This window comes from Geotrypetes seraphini, chromosome 1 (assembly GCF_902459505.1).
Source record: "Geotrypetes seraphini chromosome 1, aGeoSer1.1, whole genome shotgun sequence".
In the NCBI taxonomy this organism is placed as follows: domain Eukaryota; kingdom Metazoa; phylum Chordata; class Amphibia; order Gymnophiona; family Dermophiidae; genus Geotrypetes; species Geotrypetes seraphini.
In genome coordinates, this window is record NC_047084.1 from 416,131,005 (window position 1) to 416,152,417 (window position 21,413).

At 40.2% G+C, this 21,413-nt stretch overlaps 1 protein-coding gene across 4 annotated transcripts in view; it reads left to right on the forward strand.

Annotated features, from left to right (window-relative positions):
- KDM4C (lysine demethylase 4C) overlaps nt 1-21,413 on the forward strand; it is a 405,781-nt gene that overhangs the window by 103,487 nt on the left and 280,881 nt on the right. For all 4 annotated transcript variants that reach the window (XR_004536811.1, XR_004536812.1, XM_033918713.1 and 1 more), the window contains one exon: nt 19,324-19,427. Coding sequence is in view for 2 of the 4 variants with exons in the window: in XM_033918713.1 (XP_033774604.1) it covers nt 19,324-19,427 (104 nt within the window). In the remaining 2 variants the exon portion in view is untranslated. The remainder of the gene's footprint in view (nt 1-19,323; nt 19,428-21,413) is intronic.

The window sequence follows — 21,413 nt, forward strand, 5'->3', positions numbered from 1 at the left end:
TTACATCCAATAAAAATGAAAAATAAAAAAATTGTACAAATACAACATTACAGCCATCAGTACTACTGAGGTAGTAATGAATCAAGTATTTTAACACAGACTAAGCTCAGACAATAGGTAAAGGGTAAAGAGTAGTGCTGCCCGATTCAGGAAAAAAAAATTTGATTTGATTCAGCCTATTGAATTGGTTTTTCCAATTTGATTTGATTTTCCTGTCCAATTGGGTATTTTTTTTTTTTTTTTTTTTTTTTTTTTTCAAACATCCTGGTGTATTTATTTTATAGCCTCTTCACCCCCTTTGCCTTCTCCTAACCACACTGGCGCTGTGGTGTAAACAAAAAAGACTTTTCCTCTGTTTGTTAAATCCTAGCTCACATTTGCGGTCTAACACCAGCTCTGGCAGGATACACTTTTTTCAAATCTGACGTATTGTAATCACAAAACAGAAAATAAAATTAGTTTTTTTTCTACCTTTTGTTGTCTGGTCATTATTCAAATGTTGTTGGTCCCAGGCTCTGGTTGTCTTCTGATAACTTGCTTGCCAGGGTCTCCTTCTTTCTTTATGCTAACCATCCATCTGCCATCTCTGTCCTCCCCTTCCGTTTCCCTTCCCTCCCCAGGAGGTCTGGCATTTTTCATTTTTTTTCGTCTCCCTCCACAGATCCACCTTTTCTTAACTACCATTCATCCAGCATCTCTCCCTTCTTCCCCACCACCCCAGGGTCCACAATCTCTCCTTTTCTTTTCCCAGCTACCCTTCTATCCAGTATCTCTATTCCCTCCCTCCACACCATCTCTTGTATCAAACTTCTCTCCCTTTCTGTTCCTTCCCTCCCTAAATCCCATTGGCCATTCATCTCTCTCCCTCTCCTATTTTCAGACCCATTATTTCTCCCCCCCCAAGTCCTGCATATGCACGTCACTTTGGGCCCCCCCTCCCCTGAAGGTCTGTTCCCTCTGAAGGCCTGCACCCCATCCCTAAAGGCCTGCCTGTCCCCCCTGAAGGCATGTGCCACCATCCCTGAAGGCCTGCTTCCTCCTTGAAGGCTTTTCTTCCTTAAAGGCCTGCATCCCACCCCAAAGGCCTGCCTGTCCTCCTCCCTTGAAGGCCCTGCCCCCCCTTGAAGGCCTGCATCCCCCCGAAGGCCTGCCTGCCTGCACCCCCCCTTGAAGGCCTGCCCCCCCGTAGGCCTGCACCTCCCTCTGAAGGCCTGTCCCCTCCTTTAAAGGCCTGCCTGCCTGTCCCCCCCGAAGGCCTGTCCCATCCCCCCCCCGAATGACTGCCCCCCCCCCCCCCCCGGAAGGCCTGCGTGTTCCCCCTGGCCTCCGCCTGCTGTCCAGCTTCCCCCCCCCCCCGCCTCCCCTGTACCGTTTATCTGTGAGGAACAGCCTGCAGATAAGATCGCGATGCTAGTGATCTTTCACTGCTGTCATCAGAGCTGTTTCCTCTGCCGCGGTCTCGCCCCTCCTCTGACAGAGGCAGGATCGTGGAGGAAACGGCTCTGAAGCAGTGGAAAGATCACTAGCATCGCGATCATATCTGCAGGCTGTTCCTCACAGGTAAATGGTGGGGACGCCAGGGGGGGAAAGCCGAACGCCAGGGGAGGGAAACAGAAGCCGGGGGGGGGGGGGAAAGCTGGATAGAAGCACTTCCTGACTGACTCTCTTACTCTCGCCCTCTAAAGCAGGTGTGGCAGCGGCTGGCCAGCAAGAGCAGCGCTGCCGTTCCTGCTTTAGGGTCGAGGTGGGAGGGTCAGCCGAATTGGGAACCAATTTTTTTGTTTGTTTGTTTCTAATTGATTCACCCGAAGTAAATTGGTGAACCGATTTGAATGGGCAGTAGTAGTAAAGTTACAATAAAAAAAAAAAATAGAACAAGAGGGAGGGGAAATACAGGGTCCTGCAGGAAGCGAGCCTAAAAAGATTGTAAAGCATCCTTAAAAGGACGGTCATAGGCCAAAGGCATCCTTAAAGTTTTTAATTTGGACTTTAAATTATTAAGAGATGTTTCCTCTCTTAAGTGGATTGGGGCTGAATTCCAAAGTATAGGAGCAGTGACCGAGAAAATATTTGTCATCTTCAAACATCCCCAATTGAGCCTGGAATTTCTGTCACAATCTCTTAATCTCTTGAAACGCTAATCTGTTTTTCCATTTACATGTTCTGATTAAATTTTCTGTCAAATATCTTTTAGATATCGTGCTTTGTCTTGCTGAACTTGACGTTGAAACGCTCGGTTCATTTGTGATACATTTTCTCTATTTTTGAGGCTAATTGGGCATGGTCTTCAGCATTAGGATAGGAACAGCTAACTAAGGATGGGGATCTTCTGAAAGACTAAGGGCTCCCCAATCCTGTAATAATAGTAATCAAAAGTATTATGAGGAAAAAACCTCAAAAGGCATATAGGCTGGAATGAAAAATGATTTAAGTAAACATAAATATAGTATAGATATTACATTTGTGCTGGAGGGTGTGTGATCTTTCTTTGTGTCACACATACCACTGCAATCTTAAATAACAGGACAACAACATATACCATTTGCATGGACTCACTTGCATGTGCATATTTCTGCGGTTGCAGTTACATATTGATGGCAAACAGCTTGTCTCTTAGGTTTCTCCTTTTTTGATTTTCTTAGCTATGGGTTACTCCTTTATTTTCCTCAAAGCACATATATGAAGCATACACGTCTCCCTCTGTATTCGCTGTGCTAGGGGATTAACAGACCCGCAAATACAGAAAAACTGCAAATAACTTTTTTCATGTTATTTGCAGTTTTTCTATTAAAAAATCATCTTGAATATGGTGAAACCAAGAATAACATGGAGGGAGACCTGGCTTGTTCCTGAAGGAGAGGCAAAATACGTTGAAGAAAGTGCTGAGAATTGGTGATTTTCTCTGTAAATGTTTGGAATCACCGATTTCTCCATGCAAGCTGACGTAATTTGGTGGGAGGAGCCAGCAAGCTAAAAACTGTGAATAATCGAAACCGCAATTACTGAAACCGCGAATATAGAGGGAAAAGTGTATACTATATCAATGCAATGTCCACAAATACTTAGTCTTTTGCTATGAAGCTTGTTTTCTAAAGACATCGTCTACATGTACTATTTTACAGACTGATTTCAATCTAATATAAGCATAAGCTCTAAGCTCTTGTTTTTAAACCTAATTTAACTTCTCTAGCAAAACATTCTCCTTCAGTTAATAGCTTAAGCTCTGTTTTTAAAGCTACTTATTTTTGGTTTATTACAAAGCTTTACATTCTTCTGAGTTTTATTCAAATAAAGAAATTGAGGGATTAGAATTTTTAAAGTTAATTCATGGGCCCAAAATTCCCGAGCATATAAAAGGAAATCTTGAAGCGTCTATATCACTTAAGCAACTCCAGGCAGCGTTGAAGTCCCTGAGAGTTGGATCCGCTCCGGGTAGTGATGGAGTTTTTCAAATAATTTAAAAGTACACTTTTACCTATCTTCTAAATTGATATCAATCACAACTAACTAAAGATTGTATTTCAGATACTATGGCGGAATCTTTGACTATTGTTTGCCAAAGCAAATAAAGACCCCATGTTGGTTTAAAACTGTGGGCCTATTTCTTTAATTAATGTGGATGGAAAACTTCTGGCTAAGTTATTGGCACTAAGACTAGCCAAGACTCTCCTTTATATGATCGGTATGCACCAAACTGGTTTCGTTGCTCAAAAACATTCTTCAAATAATACCAGATTGCCATTACACATGCTAAATTTAGCAAAAACAATGGATGATCAGGTCTTCTCTGTCCTTTGGATGCAGAGAAGGCCTTTGATCGTGTAGAATGGACTTTCATGTATCAAGAAATGGATTGGTTTGATTTAGGATCCGGATTTATTCAAATGATTCAAACCTTGTATAGTTCCCCTTTTGCCAGATTATTTATTAATAATATATTTTCAGAGCTTTTTTGTTTGGAGAGGGGAGTTAGTCAAGGATGTCCCTTATCACTTTTGCTTTTTGATATTGTTTTGAAACCATTATTGCTGGCTATTCAGCAGACAAAGGAGATACAGGGTTTTCCTTATGCTGGTTGGGAATATAAGGTCTCCGCTTATGCAAATGGCATCTTGCTTCATTTGAAGAATCCTGAATCTACCATTCTGCATTTACTGGAACTGATTGATCGATTTGGCAAATTTTCTGGTTACAAAATAAATTGGAGCAAATCAGAGGTTCTTCCGTTAAACGTGCATTGTGGTAGTGGCTTATTTGGTTCATTCTCATTCCTTTGGAAGGAAGAGGGAATAAAATATTTGGGCATTATGATTCAAAGAACATTGGAAGACACAATGACAGTAAATGAAAAATCTTTATTACTGAAAGTCAAAGAAATGTGTGAGCATTGGAACCCACTACATCTTTCTTGGTCGGTACTCGAAGTGCTGCTGTTCAATGTATTCATAAATGACCTAGAAATAGGGCTGAACTGCGAAGTTATAAAATTCGCAAATGACACAAAACTTTTTAGTGGGATTAGGAATAAAGAGGACTGTGAAGATTTACAAAGGGACCTGAACAAACTGGGAGACTGGGCAAATAAATGGCAGATGAAGTTTAATTGTAGAGAATGTAAAGTCTTGCATGTAGGAAACAGAAACCCGAAGTACAGCTATACAATGGAAGGATTGGTAATGGGTGAAAGTAGCCTAGAGAAGGACTTAGGGGGTACTGGTGGACAAAACAATGAAGCGGCGGCACATTGTGCAACGTCCTCTAAGAAGGTGAATAGAATTCTAGGTATTATCAAGAAAGGTATTACAACCAGAACGAAAGAAGTTATCCTGCCGTTGTATCGGACGATGGTGTGCCCGTATCTGGAGTACTGCGTCCAATATTGGCAGCCATACCTTAAGAAGGATATGGCGATACTTGAGAGGGTTCAGAGGAGAGCGACATGACTGATAAAGGGTATGGAAAACCTTTCATATGCCGAAAGATTAGAGAAACTGGGCCTCTTTTCCCTGGAGAAGATCATGAAGGGCATGGAGAAAGAAGAGAGGGACAAATTTTTTAAACTTTTGAAAACTACAAGAACGAGAAGGCATTCAGAAAAATTAAAAGGGGACAGATTCAGAACTAATGCTAGGAAGTTCTTCTTCACCCAAAGGGTGGTGGACACTTGGAATGCGCTTTGACAGAGTATGCTACTGGGTTTCAAGAAGGATGATTTCCTGAAGGAAAAGGGGATTGAAGGGTATAGATAGAGGACTGGATGATTTCCTGAAGGAGAAGGGGATTGAAGGGTACAGATAAATGATTACTATGCAGGTCCTGGACCTGATGGGCCACCATGTGAGCGGACTTCTGGGCGTGATGGACCTCTGGTCTGACCCAGCAGAGGCACTGCTTATGTTCTTATGACAGTTCAAATCAGCAAAATGATGATTTTGCCTGTAATTTGGTACCAAATGAGTATGTTACTGGTTTATTTCTAAGGGTCCTTTTATAAAAAATTGAATGGGTAAATCTGCTAGAATAGCTTTAGTATCTTTGCAAAAACCACAAATTTTTCCAAATTTTTATAAATATCATCAAGCTTTCATTATGCTTCAGAGAATGTACTGGATCCTTCCTGAACTCACGGAGCATCTTCCGGACTGTCTTATTTTAGAATGGCAATTTATGTCCCCATTACGGTTAAGCCATATTTTTGAGTATCAAGTTGCCCTGAATCTACAAGGACAATAGTATTATTTGTGCCAACTGGAAAACATTAAAATTAATTAACAATTTAACATCTATACCAGTACAACAATCCACTAATCAATCCTTATGGTTGAACTCCAAGATTCAAATTGGCGAGTCTAAGATCCTCTGGAAGCATTGGCTGCAGGCAGACATACGTACGTTAGATGTGTTATCAAATGGGAAAATGCTTGATTTTTCACGACTGCAACAATCATTTGGCACCATTTTGCTTCTAAACTGGAGCGTAGCTGCACATTATAACATAGATCCCTGAGGAAGCCTTAATAGGTGAAACGGGTCCCTGTTGGGCAGTAAGAGCTTTACATTGCTACAACAACGATACCGCCGTTAGTCACAACAAGATAAGTGCTGGTTTCAGTTATTTAATTTGCACGAAAGCACTTTGTATAAGTTTTTTGCACAAAGCATTAGCACTTTTCTCATTGAAATAGAGTGCACTGAGCTCAATGAAAGATACCCCTTTCCTGAACAAGCTGAAGAGAAAATCGTTCATTATTTATCAGCGCAGGCATCTGAGAGCACAGTCGTTAAGAATATAATAAGTATTGCAGATAATCAATTAGACAAGTCTTTTTGTTTTGTTAATGCAGTTTCAAAATCTAGTAGATGCTGGCACTGTCATCTTGAAATAGGGACACTGGATCATATGATGTATTATTGTCCTTTGATACTCAGTTTTTGGAAATCGATATGGGACATATTAATAACATACTGGAATCATCGATTCCATTAACCTATGATGTTGTAATCTGTGGGACATTGTTGCATACTAAACCCCATTGGACCGGTATAAAAGCAGGCTTTTCAGTATTATGACAGGGATTGCCATGCAAATGGTTACTCAGAATTGGAAAAGATGGGATCGGCTTAATTTTTCCTTTTGGTGGGCAAATTTATGTTTGTTATAAATATATTAATAATAATAACTTTATTTTTCTATACCGCCATAGTCAGATTGACTTCTAGGCGGTTTACATAGAAAGAAGGCTGGACAATCAGCGAATTACACAGTGTGAGAGGAAAAGTTACATAATAATTAGGGAAGCATAGTGAAGGAATACATGAGAGAAAGAGTTACATATACGATTGGGGGTGTAAGGGGAACGAATATCTGAGAGAGGTCATCTAATTAGGCAAGGAATTTGTCAAATAGAGCGGTTTAATTGATTTTCGGAATGTGTTGTAGGTCTGTTCGGTTTTATTTTATATGGTTTACCAGCCAGGATTGCTGTCTGTTTGCTTTGAACTCAGGTTGGGGCATAATAATTTATTCAGATTAGTTTGGGGTCCATTAGCGTCTTTTGTTACTTCTGTATAGTTGTCTTTTTCAATTTCCTGTTACTTTACACACACATCCAGGAAAGGTTGGAGGGGGGGAATATCTCTTTTGTTTTATTCTGGTTTGGATTATACTGGAAGAGGAGGGTAATTCATTTTGTATTGTTATTGATTGATTGATTGTAAGTGCTGATTCTGATTATTAATTCATGTATCATGTTATGCACATTGTATTAGCATTGAAAATTTTATAAAGTTAAAAAAAACTACTTATTTCTCTAGCAAACATTCTTCTTCAGTTAATACCTTAGGATATCTTAGCTTTATTTTCCTAATCTATCTCCTACACTTAGTATTCCTTATCTATCTATCTCCAATACTAATATGGTTGATTACATATTGATTATCTGATTAAATCCATTATCCATATAAACCCTAGACCCGGTATTGGCAAATCTATATATTACACATCATCACAAGGTAGGCAGTAATGGGTTTTGTACAACACACTCATCGACTTTTGCTGTTTTTAACATAAGAATAGCCTTACTGGGTCAGACCAAAGGTCAATTATGCCCAATAACCCATTTTCATGGTGGCCAATCCAGGTCACAAGTACTGGCCAAAACCCAAAGAGTAGCAATATTCCATGCTACCGATCCAGGGTAGCAGTGGCTTGCCATGTCTTTTCTTAATAACAGCTATGGAATTTTCCTCCAGGAAATTGTCCAAACCCTTTCTTAAAACCAGCTAGACTATCGCTCTTACCACACCTCTGGCAATACGTTCCAGAGCTTAACCATTCTGAGTGAAAAAAAAATCCTCTTATTATTTTAAAAAGTATTTCCCTGTAACTTTCATCATGTGTCTCTAGTTTTTGTAATTTTTGATGGAGTGGAAAAAATCGATCACTTGTACCCATTCTACTCCATTCAGGATTTTAATAGATTTCAGCTCAGGTTTCCTGAAGTAGCTCTTCCTCATTGGAGATACACTCTGTGTCTATAGCTGGGAGGACTACTCTGATTCATGGCATCTACAATGGCCAAGCCTCACTAACACTGGATTAGCTTGGGGGACTGTTTCCCTTGTAGCTCGGCTCAAGGGAAACAGTCTTGGAGCTGAACATTCTTGGGGCTGAGCATAGCCTGATTTTGTATCTATGTTGGTCACTAGGGCTTTATCAAGGTGCCCACTGCATCCTCCCACCCCCACCCTCAAAGAGAAATGAGGAGCTGTGAGTTCCAGGGGTTGGGCTCTAACTAGTCTGAGTGACAAGCCAGAAGAAACAAGCAGATTCCTTTTTGTATGCTTGTCTGAGGCAGTAAGTCTCCACCACATGTCGAGCTTATTTGAGGACTGCTGGGGAGTCACAATACCAGTACGCTGTGCGTACTGAGCCGGTATGTTATTTATTATTTTTATAGTTACTGTCTATAGGGCAATTAGGGGTGAAGGGGATCTTTAATTCTCATTTTTGAGTATTTCTGGGGCCAGTATTTAGGTTCCCCATCTCCCTAAAACCTCTGATTTTTGATGCTTTTTCCCCTTGCCTATTTTGACTCCCTCGTGCAGCCATGGTGGCCATCTTTGATTTTTGGTCTCAATTTTAAAAGCCTCATTTTGCTTTATAAAACCCCTTGATTTTGCTACAAAAACAAACAACAGCTGTAGACTCCTCAGGACATTTAGCATTGGGATTAAGCAAGATTGGTGCTGGATGGCCCATCTAAGGAGCGTCCATGTACTGAGTACAGGGGGGAATTTGGGAAGGGGGAATGAGCTCCATGCAGGCAGTACCCTCTGGCCAATCTAGGGCCACTGGGTTGCAGGTTTCTCCTTTGCTTGACCCATCGGATAGTGACTTGCAATTTTTGGCTAAATTCAGGCCCTTTGGGGAGCATGCAGGGGATAACACTAGTCCCTCTACCTGACTTTACCCCTGCTTTTGTCCGTCTGATGTTTGAAGCATATATGGGTTCTCAGGGTCTATATGGCTCCACTTCATTTTCTCAGGGGTTTCTTTTTCTTCTCAGGCAGTTCTGCTTCTCAGAGCTGTGCACTTTCTAGAGCCTGATGTCCATTTGGAGAAAGATTGGAATGATTGTGGGCCAGATTCAATACCATTACTCCTGGGAGAAGAGTTTTTTGGTCTTTGAAGATGGTGGATCAAGGGGAGAATCCAGCAGTGTGCCACCTTTTTAAACCAGTGGCCTTAGTGGAGGTACGGTAATAGCAGAATCTTTCTAACTGCTAAATTAAATTCTCAGACCGCTGTTGTTCTGGAACAGTGCTTAAGCCACTGTCTACCTGCTTTTCTTCTCATCTGGACATCATCCTGATGCTCTCAGAGCAGTGGTATGTTCCAGATGGTCCCTGAAGGTGGTAATGATCATGAATAAGTTGTATCCAATGATTCAGGAATTTCAAACACTTTTTTTATTTTGTGTAATGTAGATTCTTTTGTATCACAGATCACCATTGCACTTCCTCCCAATGAGTGTGGGGTGGTCCTAATACAGGGGTGTCCAACCTCAGCTCTCGCCAGGTTGGGTTTTCAGGATTTATCCAATGAATATGCATGAGATCTATTAGCCTCTAATAGACCACCTTTTGTTTAGGACCTGTTTGGTATTCTCGACGAGAGGTGACAGGTGAGCCTTGCAGACAGTGGTATGCAGTTCCTCTGGTACTTCCTGGTGAAGAGTCCTCTCCCACATTCCAGGAGTCGGGTGGTCAGCTCTGGCAAGGGCCAGTAGACTGGAAGATCCAGATTCCTTTTTGACTTAATTTCGGCCATTAGGAGGGTGATACAATACATTTCTTCTATCTCAACAATTTCTACATGGAATCAATGTGGCTCACAGCAAGTAGGTTTACATTATGACTCTAGGTTAGAAATAAGTGAATCTAACATGGATAGCTTGGGTTTGAGATAACACTGATGGGATGGAAATGTAGTCTTCGAAAATGTTTAGTAATTACAAAGGGAAAAAGATATAGACCGGTAGCTTGCATTCCGTTTATTATAAAATATGGAGGGGATTGGTTCACACCCAAACTGATGGGTTATCTTGATCATTCCTCTCTCCTCCATGAAACTCAATCTGGTTTTAGGCCATTATTCAGTACGGAGACAGTAATTGCGGCTATCTTAGACAATTGCACCTATTGTTTAGTAAAGGCCCTTAATGCCACTTGAGTAATGCAATTCGATATGAGTTCTGCCTTTGATCTAGTGGACCACATGAAACTGCTGCAATGCCTAGATACCATTGGTATTCGGGATAAGGTGCTGAACTGGTCCGTGGCTTCCTTATATCCCGCACCTATCAGGTTCGTTTGAATTATGAGCTTTCCGACACCTGGAGCAATCCATCCGGTGTGCCCCAAGGCTCTCCACTATCCCCATTGCTCTTTAACGTCTACATGTCCTCACTGGCACAAAGCTAACCCAGCTGGGGATAAAACTATTTAGTTATGCAGATGATTTTACGATTATCATCCCATTCACCAATTCTGTCTCCGAAACTATTCCCAAAGCTTTAGAAGCTATAAACATGATGGAACAATGGATGACAAACTTTAGGCTCAAACTTAATTTAGATAAAACGACCTTTTTTCATTGCTTCACCACATCCACTTGACATTAAATCATCCCTCTGTATCAATAACCTTAGTTACCCTATCCAGCCCCTCCATAAGATACTAGGTGTAACTCTGGATCAATGCCTAACCATGAAAGACCAAGTAGATTCCTTAATCAGAAAGGGATTTTTCACTCTCTGGAAACTCAGATCCCTTAAGCTTATTTTGTTACATCGGTTTTTAGAATCCTAGTCCAATCCCTCGTACTAAGCCTGCTTGACTACTGTAACATCGCCTATTTGGCAATTTCCCAAAAAAATATGCGACGCCTACAACTGTTGCAGAATGCGGCAGTCGGACTAATCTTTGGACTAAAAAATTTGACCACGTGACACCCTACTACCGGCAGCTACATTGGCTGCCGATGAAGGCACGCGTTAAAGTTCAAATTTGCCTGTTTCTGCTTTAAAGCATTACACGGACTTGCCCCCAAATACATTACTGACCTTTCTCCTTCTCAACCAACAGACACAAGAGAAGTTCACATTCCAACTTCGTTTCCCCCCCAGTGAGAGGTTGCAAACTGAAATAACACCATGAATTCCTTCTCTCACCCAAGCAGCATCATGGGGGTAAGACCTAGAACAATTACTTTCGCCCTCTACTATGAGGTATTTAGGAAACGTTTTAAAACACACCTGTTCCCTAAAACATCTTGAAAACTGATCCACTTATCTCTTTCCTCTCAATAGCGACCTACTGTCCTTTTGATCACTTTTCTCCTCAACAATGAATTTCCTGTCTAATTACTTCTCTTTCTTCTTCCCCTCTTGAAGTCAGTCAATTTGTACCTTTGCTTAATCTTTTGTAAACCGCATAGAACTTCACGGTATTGCGGTATATAAGCTGTTGTTGTTATTATTATTAAAATATATTTCTTTAGTTTTTTTTCTTGAAGTGACAGTATGTGGTGGGTTGCCAAAGATATGCAGGCAGGCTGTTCCAGATATGTGGTCCTAGGAACTCAAAGGTGGAGTTAAACATCTTCTGGCATACTTGTTTAGAGGACATGTATTCTTTGTCAGCTGGTTTTTTCTGCTTTTTTTTCTTTGCCATTTTCCCCTGATATTTCATCTCTGTGCACAGTGGAGATATATTTGCAAATCTCTGTAGGCCAGACCCTTCATTGTCCCTTCCCATTTACAGGAGGCTAAAGACTGCTAGCCTCATATTTAAAGGTGTCTATTGTATCCTGTTTCCTGGGTGAACGTGTGCATTTGTTGTCTGACTATTTGTCATTCAAAAATACAAAAGAATGGGTTCTTCCCCACAGTGGTCTTTATGTGCTCTGTTCCAGTGAAGGCCTCTAGATCTCTGGCTTACGTCGGAGCCTACTGAGTTCTTCAATCCTGGTACCCAAAGTGGTACTTGAGTCTCTTGAAGTTTCAGATGCTGAAATTTTGGGGTTTCTGCAGTTATGTCTGGATAAGATGCTGGCTCTGAGCACCCTGAGAATCCAGGTGGCTGCTCTAGCCAGTTTCTGTGGGAAGGTGAATGATGTATCTAGCTTATGCATAGAAAGGTGGATCAGTTCCCAAAGATAACAGCAGCTCATCTCAGCCCTCTGCTACACCCTTCCTTCCCTTCAAGGGATCTCATTCTGATGCTCCAGTGAGGAGTAGTGGCTCGTGGCCAGCAGGGGATGATGTTTATGGGACGGTAATGGAATGGATGTCAGAACATGATAAGTGCAGTATTTTTGTGGAGTTTTCCTACAAAAGCGCCTGTTTTTCGTATGTTTCTGGGTAATTCTAGTTAGATACAAACATATGTGTAAGTTAGGGCCATGCCCAAATAGAAGCATACGAAAAACGGGTGAATAAAAATCTGAATAATATGTAACTAAAGCCAGAAAAACACACTATAAATTAATATAAGGGAAAGAATGGTGTTTTTTTATGGACTTTGCTGTTGGGTCAGATCAGAAAGGAAACCAAAGGAATCCATTTTGGGTTCTCTGTTTTTACTATATCTGTTCTGTCTTTGGACACCATTTTGTGCCAGTGACTAGTTTTCTGTCTTCTTTGTCCTTTGTTTAGTTTTCCCGCTCGCAGCAGCGTGGTGTTAATTAATACCACATGTGCTTGCTTTAGGCTGGTAAAGAAAGATAACGTGTCATAACTAAGGTACAGGAATTAAATATAGTTTTGAATGAATGGATATATGGAAGGCTTGGCCAAGCAAAGTATAAATTAATAAATATGACTGGAGTGTGTGTATGACTGTGTATTTGAACAAAAGAATATTATATATATTTGCAACCTAAAGAAATCCTACAGCAACATCTGGAAGTAATTAAGTCAGAGACTCCTGCTCTTTGTGTGTGAGACTGTCAGCTTAGGAGGAGAAGGGACCAGCCCCTCCTCCTCCAGGCTAGGGTTTGTGTGCAGAATCCATAGCCTGTCAGCTTTTTTCCTCCAAGGTTGAGAACTTCTCAGCACCCTGTTAATAATTGTAGATTCTCTTGAATATGTTATAATAATTCAGAAAACAAAAGTAATTTTCTAAAACTGTCTAACTTTGAAACATGGAGGAATTTTTTTCTTTGTCCAACTTTTAAGACCACCTCTTTTGTGGATTGTTATTGGTTGTCAAACCTGATGATGTCACTGAGCCAAAAGTATATAATAGAATGACCGAAGATATTAAGACGAGCTCGTTATCAGAAGGCCAGCATTTGGCAACTATAACGATCTCCCATTAGCGCAACTGTTAAGCAATTATGCTTGATTCTTTTGATATCATAATGGAAAAATAGAAACAATAATTCAATAAATCTTGGTTATAATTTTAAAACCTTGCGCTGGTGTCATTTTGCATGTTTATTATTTTTTCAAACCATGAGCTTTCACAGAGGCATCGATGTCCCTCGCTCACCGGGCACTGTCCAAGGCTACATTTGAGCCTCTGCATTCCGTTTTGGCCAAGGATCGTGCTATCAAGGCAGTGTTTCTAGTAGCTAAAAGTTCCTCTTGTAGTAATCTCTGAGGTGCGGGCATTGTTTCTTTTGATGTCAGAGTAGATATTGAGCTGAGCGGGGAATTCCCCATACTTCTCTTTGTTTCTTTCTCTCTCAACTGCTTTGGTACAAACTAAGCAGCACAGAGCAGTACAAAGGAGGTGGAGCTGAAAAATGTAAATTGATACCTTCTATACAAACTCATGAGAAGGGGTACCTAGCCCACTGGTCAATACTATTGCCTTTCTACTAGAAAGTTTATCGAGGTAAGTACCTATCTTCCCTTGTTCTTCTAAATAGAGACAGTGTCATTGACATCATGTTATGCAGAAATTATTTAGGACCTATTGTTCATTGTATGATATGGTTTGGTATAAATTTATAGGGTTGTTGATTAACTGCTGATAACAATTGTGATAACAGCAATTGTTATTTAGCATGCATAACTAAAACAAACAAACCTTTCCAAGCCCCCCCTTCCCTCCTTACACTACACTCTTATAGACCCTCTCTAGGCCTACCTAAATGGATGCCTTGGTGGTATAGGGTAGGGCTGGCAGAAGTGATCCTCCAGCTACAACTTCTATCAGTAGTCTGTTTTGTTTCCTTTGAATTGCTTCTTTTGTATATCTTTAGAAGGGTCAATGCTGGATCTAGTACTCACAAATGGAGACAGTTAATGTGATGCTTTGCTGCACAATGGGACAACCACCCAGACATTAAACTGTCTATTTGTAAGTACTAGATCTAGCAATGACCCTTGTCTAGTGGATTCTGTCATCATTTGTTTGAGCAAAGCCTTTTGTAAGACATCCATGATCTTTCTGTTCTCCAAACTTGCAGATGGCATACTCCGTTCCACATCCACTGCATCTCCCTTCATTCCCACCTTTACAATGTCATGATTGAATCAGTTATTCCATTTGGTCTGAGGATCACACCTGTGTGGTTGGGAAATGCCATCTTTTCTCTTTTAAAGTCCATTCACAATGCTTCTTCCCCCCTCCCCGTTCCTTCTTCATTTCAGCTGCTTTAATATTTTGACCTGCTACTCTTCCTATTTTTGCCTTTTCTATTCATCTAAATAGAATTTAGGCAGGTATGCTGATGTCCCATTCTTGAGACTCATTGATTCCTGTATCCATAAGGACTACAATATCTAAGTCTATTTCTATATCGGGGCTTCTAGATTAGAACATTTGTACTGAGTATTTTGGCTCTTAGCCTTCTAGCAATTTTTGTATGGCTCTTATTCTGGTCTTCTCTTCTCATTCATTGCCGATGAGAAAGTTAAGATGTCTTTGGTTTTTCTACTGCAAATGCTTGCTTTTTTTTTTCTATCAGCTCCACTATTCAGCACAAATGAGTGTTATCCCTTCCAACTAGCAGATAGAGGTAGAGAAAACTGAATTCTGCCAGTGACATCAATATAAGCTATAATGCTTCCTGGAAAATCCAGCATTTTCCTGTACCTTCAGCAGATGATAGGTCACAGTGTTAGGTCCTCCTGTCTTTGGCCTAGCTTCCTGCTTTGCTGACTTTGGCTGCGCAGAGTGGTTGAGCCTAATGGCTGCTCCCAGGTCACAGTCTTAGGACCACATTTGGTTGAGCTGAAAGCAGAATGGGAGCTGTGCAGCTCCCATTCGCACTTCTACTGTGTGAGGCTTTGTCTCAGTCCTACACTTGAGAGTTGTGGTTCCCATCCTTCTGCTCCTCTTGTCTGTTAACCACTCCTCATGGCTCCCCCTGCAGCTCTCAGACTTTCCAAAAGTGTTTGCAGCACATACACTAAAAAAAAAAAAAAACCCAAACCCCTAATTTAATTGACCTGGTAGCTTTATGACCTTTCTCAGGGGTGGAGGCCCGAGTAGTGTCTCTTAAGGATATTTGCAGGGCGACAACATGGTTGTCACTACATTCCTTTGCCAAACGCTACAGGTTGTACATTTTGGCCCGTGTCCACTTGGATAAGGGACCTTGTCTTCCTCTGCCCAATGGACTATTTCAGTACATACTATTTGTGCAGAACGGTGGAGCTGATGCTAAGAAAGGAAAAATCGTGTCTTACTACGAGGGATAATTGAAAAGTAATGAGACTTTTTATTATTATTATTCAGAATTAGATGACTTCACAGGATCTGAACATTTTTTTTTTTCAAAGTAGCGTCCTTCACATTCAATATATTTTTTTGCAGCATCTCAAAAATGATTCAGAAATGTGCAATAGAGTGTTTTGTGACATCACTTTTAGCACTGCAGATGGTGGCATTTTTCATTTCAAACAGTGTCCTTGCACACTTCAACTAGTCATGGCATCTGGTCGTCTGTGAAATTTTTGGGTACCCACCTGGCTTACGTGCGACACATTTTCAGTTCTTCTGTCACAATATGTTGAACTTCTTCAAATGAGATGTAAGTGAAGCCGAATGTTCACGTAAAGTTAGCCTTCTTTCATTTTGCAACATCTCTGTAGCTTTGGCCTTGTTGATATCCATAACCAAAGTGGATGTTCTCTCAGAACATGCTTCGTTGTCACTTGCTTATTACCCTCTTTGATGTGCTTGCACCACCAACATACTGCAGCACGACCAATTGTTTCACTGTTGCCATAACATTTCAAACATTTCATTACCACTCTTTCCAAGTTTAACACTAAAATTCAATCACACACCTTTTGCATACTCTCACAACATGTCTCCGTCATCTGCCATTACAAAATGTACAAAGTTCTTCTTCTCGCTGTGACCCAACAATGAAGACTACGGCAGTCCAATGCAGGTTTAGAAATATTAATGTATGAACTTCACAAGAACCAGCACAGATGCCACATCTACTTCTTGGAAAGAAAAACAGAGGTACTGTAGTCTCATTACTTTTCAATCAGCCCTCATAGATAATTTTATTTTCTTTAGTCAGTTACGGCGTTCTACAGTCTTGCCTTTTGAAGACCTTGGCCTGGGGTTCCGGGTGTGCTTCATAAAAATATTATGTGATTGGCAGCCATACAAGGTACCCGTGATATGACTATATTTTGGTATATTCAGGGTGTCGAATGTCATTGTGTGGTGTTTTGCTCACAGGATCATTGCAGCTACAGTGGTTGATTGGGCACAGATGCATTATAAAAGGACCTTCTGTTTCTTGGGTAGGTGCATACTGGATTGTGCCAGGGAGCACTATAGCTTATACTTGTGATGACACTGGAATAATTCAATTTTCTCTACTTCCATTTGCTGGTAGGAAGGAATAATAACCATTTGTGCAGAATTATGTTGCTAACAAAAAAAAAAAAAAAATTTCTGGCAACATAATTTTTCCTTGTTGGGGTGACATCCTGAACTTGTATTATTCCATCTTCCACCCCTTCATCTAATTTAAGCATCTCTCCACATGTTTGAATTTTCCACTTAGGCTTTTTACGTGCACTTGTTTGGACCATGCTACTAGGCGATGATCATTAAGAGAGCGCTGTGCACGAGCAGGACAATAAAGAACTGTTGTACTGATAGGTAATCTGGAGCGCCTAACTGAAAAGCCATAAAAGTCAGCAATATAAATTTGTAGACCACCCTTTGTTTTACCAATAACCAATGATATGATTTCAACCAGCTAGTTACTTGATTGTATTGGCCAGCTTTACAAAGGAGTATAATGGCTGTGTTTAATATATTGCTTGCAGCTATTTAACTTTTCTGCTAAAAAAAAAAAAATCTTTTTTTCAAGTTCAAATGGATGCCTCGTTTCACCCTCTAGGTTCTACAGGAAATTAATAACAATTTTGTGCTCAGATTTATATAACATCACAACATGTTTGTACCAGAACAAACAAAAATAAGCAATACATGGTACAAAAGAAAAGGAGGCAGATTGACTGAGGGCCTCTATGGAGCTGTGGCTTAGATATTAGATAATTTTGGAATCCTTTTACTGAGGTACACTAATGATAAATACTTGCTAAATGCTCTGCGGTCCATTGTATATCTATGGGTTGCATAGCACTTAAGCACACTAATGTATTGGCACAGTAAATCCATTAGTGTATCTTAATAAATGAACCCCCACTTTCTTAAATAAATGATGCAATAATGTAAAAACTGTTAGGTCTACTCGGGTTCCCTTTGTCTAATATTATATTTTGTTTATAATCGGAACAAAACCAGAGAGAATTGACCCCAAGGAATTCACAGAGAAAAGAGTCCAAGAGAAACAAACAAAAAAAAAACAAACCACTAGAGTGACGATGTTCCTGAGATGGACTTTATTGAAAATATCAAAGTTCCAAAGGTACAATTAAACAATCCATATGAAAATAAAATGATCCGCATAAAAACCTAAAGGACCTAGTCCACGTTTCGATATGTGGAGAGTCGTAAGGAGAAAACTTGCTTTGGTTTCAAGAAGCGTTCTCCTTACGACTCTCCACATATCAGTTTTTCCACGTATCTACCACCATAGGACTTTCAGGGACCCCTGAAGAAGACTATCTTGTTGAAATGCGGACCGTGATGGGTCCTACGCTTTTAGTGGACTAGGTCCTTTAGGTTTTTATGTGGATCATTTTATTTTCATGTGGATTGTTTAATTGCACCTTTGGAACTTTGATATTTTCAATAAAGTGCATCTCAGGGACATCGTCACTCCACAGTGTTTGTTTTTTTTGTTTTTTTGTTTGGTTTATAATCAGAAACCATTTTGTGTGTCTTATATACAATAACAGGGAAACTCAGAAAGAGGTAAATAGTTTTTCATATCACTGTGCATGCGTAAATTATAGGGTTGGTATAAGTGATCGCACCTTAAATGTAGATGTGCTGTCTGCCACATTTATTAGTGTTCTGTAAAGAAAAGTAGATGCCTGCTTTTCTTTGTAGAATAGCTTGAAATAGGCACCTGTTTACCCTCTTATGGTAGGCATCCTGTTAAACTTACCCTTCATTTTGTCTTAAAGTACCCAGTGTAGAGAATTATGGTGAATGTGCAAGTGCAATATATATTATTTTTAGTGTTAGATGTTAAAGTAGGAGAGCAGCAGTACAGTGTTCCCCTACGAATCTGTGATTCGCGGACTCAGTTATTCGTAGTGTTCTCTGACTGCTTCTTCCGGTCAGAAAATACAGGGAATGAGTGTACGAATCAGCCTTCTGCACAACCGATTCCTCCTCCCCCCCCCCCCATCAGCCAGTCAGCCTTCTGCACAGCTGATTCCTCCTCCTCTCCCCCCCAGAGCATACCAGGTCTGATTTACTGCACCTGCTGACGCCCCAGCTGCCCTCTCCTGCCTTTTTAGACTCAAAACCGCATTTGCGGGTTTTTTTTTTAATTTGCGGGTGCTCCTAGAATGGAATCCCTGTGAATTTCTGGGGAGTACTGTACTGTCTCGACAAACTTATAAAAGAATGCCCTTAGGTGAGGGAATACGGGTATTAAGAATGAACATTTGCAAGTTGACAGTCCAGTTACAAAATCAAAAAGGTTGATGTGTTTATATTTATTCTGTTGTGTGTTTATCTTACCTTTTTATAAAAGTCTCTACATGCTGAACAATCAAGTTAGTGAAAAAAAATTTGGTCTCCTTTGATGCTGCTAATAAAATTTAAATTATGCTGAACTTCTAATTAAATTATAACTGATAATTGAATTGGTTAAATGAGTAGTGACTTTTTTTTTTTTTTTTAATTATTTAGGTTTCTTCCCAAGCAGTTCTCAAGGGTGTGATGCATTTCTTCGCCACAAAATGACCCTGATATCTCCTTCCATACTAAAGAAATATGGAATTCCATTTGACAAGGTATATATTTATTTGCAGGTACACTTCTCCCTCCGTATTCGCTGTGATAGGGGATTAACGGAACCGCAAATACAGAAAAACCGTGAATAACTTTTTCATATGTTGTTCACTGTTTTCTATTAAAAACCATCTTGAATATCATGAAACCGCGAATAACATGGTGGGAGTCCTGGCCTGTTCCTGAAGGAGAGGCAAAACATGGTGAAGAAAGTGTTGGGAATCAGCGATTTTCTCTATAAACGCTTTGAATCAACAATTTCTCTATGCAAGCTGATGTAATTTTGGGGGAGGAGCCAGCAAGCTAAAAACCGTGAATAATTGAAACCGCGAATGCTGAAATTGCAAATACAGAGGGAGAAGTGTAGTTTAAAAAAAATTCCTATTAAGCCATAATCATTGCTTAATGTGGGAATTACCATCCTCTAACAGTGTGGATGATCACTGACATGTACTGTAGTGCCTTGATGTTACATAATTGTCATATAAAGTAGCTAATGTTGTTTGCTTTGAATAGCTACATGGACAGGTTTCCTATCCCCTCCCCCCCCAGCCCTTACTTTCATCTCTTGTGGAGGCCAAGGAATAACAACCAGACGCACAAATTTAGCTTGGAACAATAAGGCCTTAAGGAGTTCTTAGTGATCTGCTAACGTTGCTCTAAGCTAACAAGTTGTTACAAGATGTCCAGTGCATCGAAATAATGATCTCAGCTAGTCTAAATGTAAATGTTCTTTGGCCTCCCTCAGAAATGGTAATAAGGGCTGGGGGGAGGAGGATAGGAAGTCTGTTCATGTAGTTATTCAGAGCAAACAATACAAGGAGGGCAAAGGATACAATTTACAGCTAACTCTTAATGTAATAGATAATGCAGACCAATTAATGCCACATCGAGGGTGTAACTAAATACATTGTGTTGTATGCTATTCAGGTGGAAGAGCATAATTAAAAGATACGTCTAAGTCTGATTTGATCGTATGGTGCTAGACACTCAAAGTCGGCAGTGGGAAAATGTCCATTCTTTATTGTCCCTCCAGACCGACATAGAAACTGATAGGTAATAACTCACCATGAACAGCAGGTGGAGACAGACACAAACTTTTGGCTGTAGTATAAGTGGGCTGTGCAGTCCCAAGTAGTCAGTCTGTTCTCACAATCTCCAGCAGATAGAGGTGGTAATCCTGTGTACTCTTTACCTAGGGCTGTTGCATTTTGTTTGATTTGGCCTTCTTGTCTCTGTTGTGGTGCCGGGTTTAGCCATTGTATAGACACACTATGATCAAGCTTCTTTAATACCTCAACTTTATCTGCTATTGATAGATAAATACCTCCTTTTGTGCTTCTCACTGTTCTGAGTGATTTTTCAGCCCTCTGTCCTGAATTGTTCAGAGAATAGTAGAAACACATACACCTGCATTGGTTTCAGTGTGTGTCACGTCAGGATATTGACTACTTTCAGTTCATGTCAAATTTTGGGTTTCAAGTTTTATTTAAGTTTGATGAATCGTTTATTTAGTTTCAGAGCTTTTTGGAATTTTGGTTAAAGGATCTTGTGCTTGTAATTGCAAATATAATTCTATTTGTGGTTTTAATTAAAGTAGATATGCTAAGATTTTACTAAAGAAAATCCATGACAGGTTTGTCATTATTTTGATAAAAGAACAAATTGTGTAGAAATTTTAGATTTGTTAAGTTAATGACTATCTAAAGACACAGGCTTTTAGGATCATTAACACTTGAGGGGCGTGGCCTGAGAGTGCACGAGAATGGATGGGTAAGGCAGAGGCTCTGTATTTACAGACATTATTGGCATAAAATACGAAAATAAAAATTTCATTTAAAGTATAAAAAGAAGAAGAACAACAACGTGATGGCTTCAGGAAAGCAGAATAAATCCGATATGATGACTTCAAATACCGGCAGTGTCAAAAGATCTAAGCCGGAGCCGGCGACACCGTCGAAATGTCCGTTGTCAAGGGATAAAAGTGA